At 45.8% G+C, this 8,032-nt stretch overlaps 1 protein-coding gene across 4 annotated transcripts in view; it reads left to right on the forward strand.

Annotated features, from left to right (window-relative positions):
• The window catches only part of HNF1B (HNF1 homeobox B), a 63,866-nt gene extending 58,030 nt beyond the window's left edge, over positions 1 to 5,836 (forward strand). For 2 of the 4 annotated variants that reach the window (XM_037993541.2, XM_073004870.1), the window contains one exon: positions 1,536 to 5,836. In XM_037993541.2, the coding sequence (XP_037849469.1) occupies positions 1,536 to 1,648 (113 nt within the window). In that variant the 3' untranslated portion in view covers positions 1,649 to 5,836. The remainder of the gene's footprint in view (positions 1 to 1,535) is intronic. The other 2 variants (XM_008011122.3, XM_008011123.3) reach the window with 1 other exon arrangement.
• The last annotated feature ends 2,196 nt before the right edge of the window (positions 5,837 to 8,032 follow it).

Genomic DNA, 8,032 nt, shown 5'->3' on the forward strand with positions numbered 1-8,032 from the left:
CGATCTCCTGACCTCATGATTCATCCGCCTTGGCCTCTCACAGTGCTGGGATTATAGGTGTGCGCCAACGCGCCCGGCCTTCAGCCCCACTCTTAAGAGCACTGAGGAGCAGCACGGGCTTGGGCTGAAGAACCCCATGTTAATAATAACAGTTGTGCCAAGGACCACTCTCAGGACTCCGCAGGTGTTGACTCGTCGAATCACACAACAACTCCCATTTTATAGGGGAAGAAACTGAGGCACACAGAGAGTAACTTGTCCAAGAGCACAAAACTTCGTAGAAGGCTCCCCACCTCCAAGCATGATTGAAAGAGCACACTCTGAGTGGTCACCTACACAGCTAGTTTGAGGCTGTGGCTCCACAGTCTTCTAGTTCTCAAACCTTGGATAATTCACTGACTCTTTTAGCCTTGTTTTCCTAATCTGTCAAATAGACATAATGGTATCCTCATATAGGATTATGGTTGGAGCACTGATCAATGTGGTAACAGTGGCCTTTAGTAGTATTTGTAGGCGTAAGTGTGTGTGTGTGTGTGTGTGTGTGTGTGTTTGGGGGGGATCTTGAGAGAATAAGCCACTAAGTCAAAGGCAGAACCTTAGATGCCAACAAAAGCAAAAGGGAAAGAGGAGACACAGAGAGACATAAAGATTCCCCAGAAATGAAAAGGAGAGCAGGGACGCTCCATGACGGTTCAAATGAATAAAGCCCAGGCACTGGAGGGCGAGGCTGCCCTGAGTTGGGTGAGGTGGCTTCTCTTGAGGGCTTCTCTAGCCATTCTGGGGTCTCCTGCCCTGGCCCAGCCACAAGGATGGCATCAGAGGCCTTCAGCCTTTGGATCCTTTCCCTGGTCCTCTGAGTTTCTTATGCCAAAGTAAGAAACCTGTAGAAAGCACTTTGCAATTTGCAAAGCTCCTTCCTGATGAGTAGTTTGAGTGGTCATTTTCTCATGTGCTTTCTGGCCTTGCGGCCCTAGGTGAGCAGCACTGGCACACCCTGGGAACTTGTTAGAAATGCAGACTCTTAGGCCCACCACAGGCCTACAAGTCAGAATTAAATCAGAATCCACATTTTCACAGGCTCTCTGGTACTTGTGGGTCCATTAAAGTTTGAGAAGCATTAGTATAGGAGACCTCAGCTCTTACAGGTCTTAGGAAGAGACCCTTGCTTCCACGAGAGGCAAGACTCACCATCCAGCTGCCTTTTCAAGCACACTGAGCACTCTATAAATGCCACTGTCACAGAAAGAGGGGCCCAACTTCAGGATTAAGGTCAGCAAGTTAGGACTATTTTAAGGTCCTCAGCAATTCACTTCTCTCTTCTGAAGTGGCCGGGAAAGCCAGCTCCCAGGTTTTCCTGCAGGAAGTGTGCCTCAGCATGAAAACTGCAGAACTGAGCAGACACGAGGCCCCCAGCCCTCCACCTGCTGCCCTTTGCTGGTTGAGTTGGGCATCAGCTCCCTTAGAGAAGCCAAACTAATGGCCCATGTCCCTGCCAAATGACACAGCTGAGCACTCTCCCTCCTCTCTCTCTGCAGTGTCCTCTGCAAGCCTGGTGATGCCTACACATCACTTACTTTGTGCGCAGCAACAAGGACCGTGTTTTCCACACCATCAGCCTCTGGGCAGCTGTCGTGGAAAAGCCCAGTGACCTGACAAGCACCTGCGAGAGGTCCCTGCTTACCCGATGGACGTCCTGCTGGCACCTCAGACAATCCACTCTCAGGAGGCGCATCCTGAAGCCCAGCTTCCCTTCTATGCAGTATTGCCACGATGCCTCTCCCACGATGTCAAGGACTCCTGTCTGTCCTGGAGGTGGGAGACAAGGAACCGCCAAAGAGGAAGCAAGAAAGCCGTACTGTCTACGTTGTGATCCTTCATCGAACAAACTGATGCGAAAACTTGAATCTGTTACTGAAACGAGGAGAGGAGGACACGTGCTAGTGAACTGAGCCAAACACACTGTAAATATCTGCAGACTCCCTCCCCCGCCCCCATCCCAAATGATCTTGAGATTTCTTTTAAAGAAGTAAATTTGTCCAATGGCTGTAAACTATAAACTACTGTAATTAAGTGCAATTTCCCCTGTGTGTCCTCTCCCCTCTGCCCTGTATATAATACTAAAGTGTCTAATAGTTTTCTTTGTAAAGGTCAGAGTCAAAATTTCAAAAGTGATCTGTCCCCTCTCTCTTCCTTCATGGAGAAACACCCTAAGTGGGAAGTGAAGCCGCTTGTCCCCTCCCTCAGGTCTGGACACTCATGGGGATGGCATACCTTGGACTGACTACCAGCTAACTCCAGTCTCCTGACATTAAGACACACCTCTGGATCCCTGGAGGGGCTGAACGTAGTGTGTCAGAGTAACATGCCAGCTTCCTGTGGGCCAGGAGTTCAGCCGTGCACTCCCTAAGAAACCCCAGGGCAGGGAAACTGGCTGTTTGATAGCAGAAGAAAAAGTTGCAGTCTCAGAAAGCATTCCATTAAAACAATTTATTTTATCACTACCCAGAGCCTCATATTTCTGTCTCTGATACTTTCCCTGCCATGGTTCCACCAAGGACCCCTGGCCTCTGGTCTCCTTGGAATTTTCTGTGTACTCTGCTGGGATCATGTAGTGTGTCATCTAGGGGTGTAGAGAGGCGGGTGGCCTTCTCTTGCCGTCATGTTCCCGGTGTCTTTGTGTAGGCTTCACTGCTAATTGAGGTAAAGGAGAGTTGATTTCCCCAGTAAGACTCCACAAGTCACTCAGAGGGAATCTGGCTGGAGCAGGAGCTAGCACCCTTTTCTTCCCTGCAACTCACAGGGGTAAAGTCATAGAGTCAACTCCTGGTGGGTGACCTGTGTGATAGAAACAGACAAAAAGTAGGATGAATGAAAACCCTGCAGGTAAATTGTTTAGCCTCATTTAAAGCATTAATTCCAGCCTTTCTTCCTGCCCTCCTTTTCCTTCCCTTAGAGCTCTCAGTCACTAAGTGAATGGGCTCTTGTGGACATCACCTCTTGCCCAAGATTCTCTCTCTGGTGGGGATGCTAAGGAATACAAATAGTCCAAACAGTAAAAAGCCAAAGGCCCAGAGACTCCACCATCGGGGACTTTACCACAAATAATTCAGTGCTGACTCCAGGAGAAAGGAAGATGGACCTGTCTTCTTTGCCGTTTTCTTTTTTGCCAAGTGGCATAGGCCTACTGGCCTGTGGTTCTTCACTTTTAGGCAGAGCATGTCCCAACAGAAGTGGAAGCAGAGATTGTGCTAACCAGGCCATGAGTGATGGATTTTTTTCAAAATCCCATTGTAGTGGGAGATTCAATTTTCAGTGAGCTGGGCAAATTTACTGAGTACCTACTCTGTGGCCAGAGCAGGAATGGATGGATATGGAAATACTGACTTTAATTGATTCCTAGCTCTCCCTAATAGTATAATTTGGATTGAAACAGTCAAGAGAAAAATTCATGACTGGGTTGAGGAGGGCTGAGGACAAGGCCAAGCACTACATATGGAGAGAGGCCAAGATCCCCTTTCATTAGTTGAGCTGTCCTGTTGGATGGCTCCTGTGAGCTCCGGGAAGAGGAAAGGAACACAGGCCTCAAGCTCCAGCCCCAGTTGAAGCCCTATATCTGGACTCGTGTTGTTTCTGGAAAAGCAAGCATCTGCTTTTGGTAGATTTTAGAGCTTGCATTTAGACCCTGAAAACCCAGAAGGTCGTATTTATCTAACAGGTCATCTGGGCAGAGGTGTAGATGGAAGAGAGGGAGGAGGGCTGGGTTGGGGACAGTCTCTAGAGAGTTTTCCTAACCAAATCCTGTTTGAACCAAGATATGTAGACAGCTGACCCTGGCAACTGAGAGCCCCAAGGATGGTTAGCTTCACCTTTCTAAATCAAACAGGGACCTCCCTCCACTGGCTATACAAGGGCCAAGGGGAATCACACACTTTGAAGATTCATTGGCAAGCTTCAACCCCCACACCTTCCTCCCACCACCCGATGGACCAACCATCTCCAGGGTCTTTTCATACCCTGACCCCAGGCTCACAGACAGACGTTTCCATTTTTATCAGAGCCAGCTGTCACTTTCTAGGGTGAGCCTGGGGAAGGCAAATTTCATTTTAACGTCCATGGATAGGAAATAAAATCAGTACTGAAAACCTGCCTTAAACTGTATTAAACTTCTCCATGCTAACCAGTTACGGGGTATTCTGCCTAGGCAGAGATACTGCAGTGTAAGCTGCTGAATTCAGGTAGATAAGAAAGAATACAATGCAGACAGTCAGGGAATCTGAGCTCTTGGCCCACAGTTGGGGGCAAGTCTTTGAATTATCTTTGGAGCCAGAATTCCTTGATTAGAATCTCCAACTCCACCATTTAACCTCCCTGGTCCTCAGTGTCCTGCTATGTGAAGCTGGAATGATAATGGTAGTACCTACTTTATAAGGTTGTTTGAGAATTAAGAGGGTTAATATATGTTAAGCACATAGAACTGTATATACAATGGGTATTGTGTGTTAGTATCATCTCATCCCAGAGTGCCTTCTCCTGTAGTCTTGTGTAGTCTTCTGGGTTTGGTTGACATTTCCAGATAACTTCATCACCAACTTGACGTTTGGTTAAAAAAAAAAAACCTGCCAATAATTGGTAACATGGTTTTGTTCATTTGTATGGTATATGGCAAATCTCAGTGGTAAACCAAGGCTGAGTCAGGAAGGAGGGGCCTGAGGAGAAGAGAAAGGCTTCACTGGGGAGAGTCTTTGTCCTCCTTAGGAAAAGAAGATAGAACGTGATGATCTTACATGAGTGGGAGGGCCAGAGAGAGCACTGGGAAGATAGAACTAAAAGTGGCTTCGTGTTCTAAAAAGTGGGTTGGGGATCATGGAGGAGTCCAGTGAGCAAGGAAGAGTGAGGGTCAGGAAGAGGTGGCAGCTAACTTCTGTCCCAGGAAAATCAGGGTCAGTGTGTCCCCTTTGACTTAGGAATTAATTCAAACACGCCATCCAAAGCTGCTCTAGAAAATGAGATATGACATATCCATATCTTCACACTTCAAACACATCCCAACAGCATCACACAGGCTGAATATTTATGAGAAATTGCCATCAGCTGAACCAAGTGCCTGTTAGGTCCCTCCTCCCCACCCCGCTCCCTCCTCCTCTTCTCCTGGGTGCAGAGGTCATTCTAACTGGACAAATACTGGATTGTCTGCTGAGATTTATAACATGACTATTTTACAAATGAATCTTTAGAGTGGGCAGGACTTTGCACGTGCCTGGATGAACATTCCTTTTTCCTGGATGCATGCCTATAGAGAAAACACTTTCGAAGGGAGAACCCACAAAGCAAATATGAGGGGGACATCAAAAGCAGGAAACACTAAAACAGGCTTCGCTCAATCTGCATATGTACGTTTATGCCAACAGATCACGCAACACAAAAACAAGATGTTTCTTTCTGCCGTCTTTCATTTTTTCACCAGATACACACTGTTATATTCCCCAAAGACAGATTTCTTTCCTGTGCTATATTGTCTTGACATCATTAATGAACTGATATATTAAATTATCCCCAATTAATTATGAAGGTTGAAGGTAATAAATGGATAAAACTAATTTTTAAAAAAGACCAAAAAATACCAGTATAAGGAAAACATGTCAGATTTCCTGAGCCATTACAAGATCTTCTGTATATATCTTTGCTTTTGGAAACACATAATCCAAAATAATATTTCCCCTTCATTTATTCAGGAAATACTTACTGGCACTTGCTGCATGTCAGGCACTATCGTTCTAGACACTGGAGATACATCAGTAGACCAAATACATAAAAATCCTTACCTTCATGAACCCTATATTCTAGTCACGGAGATAGCAAATAAGTATGTGAATATGTGTATGTGTATGTGTGTGTGTCAGATGATTTTAAAAATCAATGCAAATTATAGCAGGTAAAGGAGATACCGGGGATAGCCATCTATTTTTATTTATTTAGTTTTAATTTCTTTTGAGACAGAGTCTCACTCTGTGGCCCAGACTGGAGTACAGTGACATGATATCAGCTCACTGCAACCTCCGCCTCCCGGGTCCAAGCAATTCTCCTGCCTCAGCCTCCTGAGTAGCTGGAACTACAGGCACACGTCACCATGCCAGCTAATTTTTGTATTTTTCAGTAGAGACAAGGTTTCGCCATGTTGGCCAGGCTGGTCTGGAGCTCCTGACCTCAGGTGATCTGCCCGCCTTGGCCTCCCTAAGTGCTGGGATTACAGGCGTGAGCCACTGTGCGCAGCCTGGTAGCCATTTTAAACAGGATGGACAAGGAAGAAGAGAGTGGCCACAGAGAACGTGACATCTGAGAGCCCCAAGGTTGCTGAGTGAGCCACGTGGACACCTGGGAGGAGAACATTCCAGGCAGAGGTAACAGCAAGTGCAAAGGCCCTGAGGCAGGAAAGAAACGTATATCAGAGCAGCTAGAGCAGAGAGAGGGGGAAAGTTCTGGTTCACAGAGGTAAGCAGGTGCAGGGGCACGATGACAAACAGCCTTGTGGCCATTTGTAAGGACTTCTGTTAACTGCTGTAAGAACTTTGGTTTTTACTTTGTGTGAGCTGGGAGCCAGCAGACAATTTTGAATACAGCAAGGATAAGATATGACTTATGTTTTAAAAGGATCCCTCTGACTGCTGAGCTTCTGGGGAAGGGCGTGCCAAGAGTGCCAGCAAAGACACTATCAGGAAGTTGTTGCCATAATCTAAGCATGGGTGATGAGAGGTGATCTGATTGTGTATTTTGAAGGTAGAGGATTTGAAGATACCAGGATTTCCTGATGGTTTAGGTGTGGAATGTGAGAAACAGAGTGATCAAAAATAATTCCAAGATTTGGGCCCTAAACAAAGTAGGAAATAGAAATTAGTGTTGTCGGCCAATTGTGGTGGCTCACACCCATAATCTCAGCACCTTGGGAGGCCAAGGCAAGAGGATCTTTTGAATCTTGGAGTTTGTGACCAGCCTGGGCAACATAGCAAGACTTTGTCTCTACTAAAAATTTTAAAAATCCAGGTATGGTGGCGTGCACCTGTGGTCCCAGCTACTCAGGAAGCTAAGGCAAGAGGATTGCTTGAGGAGGTCAAGGCTGCAGTGAGCCAAGACTGCACCACTGCACTCCAGCCTGGGCAACAGAGCAAGACCCTGTCTCAAAAAAAAAATAAATAAATAATAAAAAATGAAAATTTAAAAATCCCTGCTGCTGTAGAAAACGAAAAACAATGTTACACAAACATATGCTCTATCTTGGTTATTCTTTAAAGTGGTACCTTAGGAAGCATCTTAGTAGCATGTTATGCTGTGATGTGATATTATCATATCCCTAATATGATGTCAGGCTCTTCATATCCCTAATATGATCCCTAAATGATGTCAACCAAATGACATTCATTTGGTTGATGTATTAGTCTGCTCTCACACTGCTATAAAGACACACCTGAGACTGGATAATTTATAAAGAAAAGAGGTTTAATCAGCTCACGGTTATGTGGGCTGTACAGGTTTCTGCTTCTGGGAGGCCTCAGGAAACTTACTATGATGATGGAAGGTGAAGCAGAAGCAAGCACGTCTTACATGGCAGGCAGGAGGAAGAGAGAGAAGGGGGAGGTGCCACACACTTTCAACTGACTAGATCTCCTGAGAACTCTAGCATGAGATGGCACTGGGGGATGGTGCTAAAACCATTAGAAATCACCCCCATGATCCAATCACCTCCCACCAGGCCCCACCTCCAACATTGGGATTTACAATTTGACATGAGATTTGGTCGGGGACACAGAGCCAAATCACATTAGTCAACAAGTGTTTATTGAGTGCTTACTATATGCTACATACTCCTTCCTCTAGGCGTGGGAAGAAAAGCAGTTTAAAAAAGGTCACTTCCCTATGGGGTTTACATTCAACTGGGAGGGAGCCAACAAGAACTAAACAATATACTAAATGTATACTAAATAAACAAATATATGGGTGTTGATACATACTAGAAAGAAAAACAAAGCAGAGAAAGGTG

Source organism: Chlorocebus sabaeus, chromosome 16, assembly GCF_047675955.1.
Source record: "Chlorocebus sabaeus isolate Y175 chromosome 16, mChlSab1.0.hap1, whole genome shotgun sequence".
Classification (NCBI taxonomy): Eukaryota; Metazoa; Chordata; class Mammalia; order Primates; family Cercopithecidae; genus Chlorocebus; species Chlorocebus sabaeus.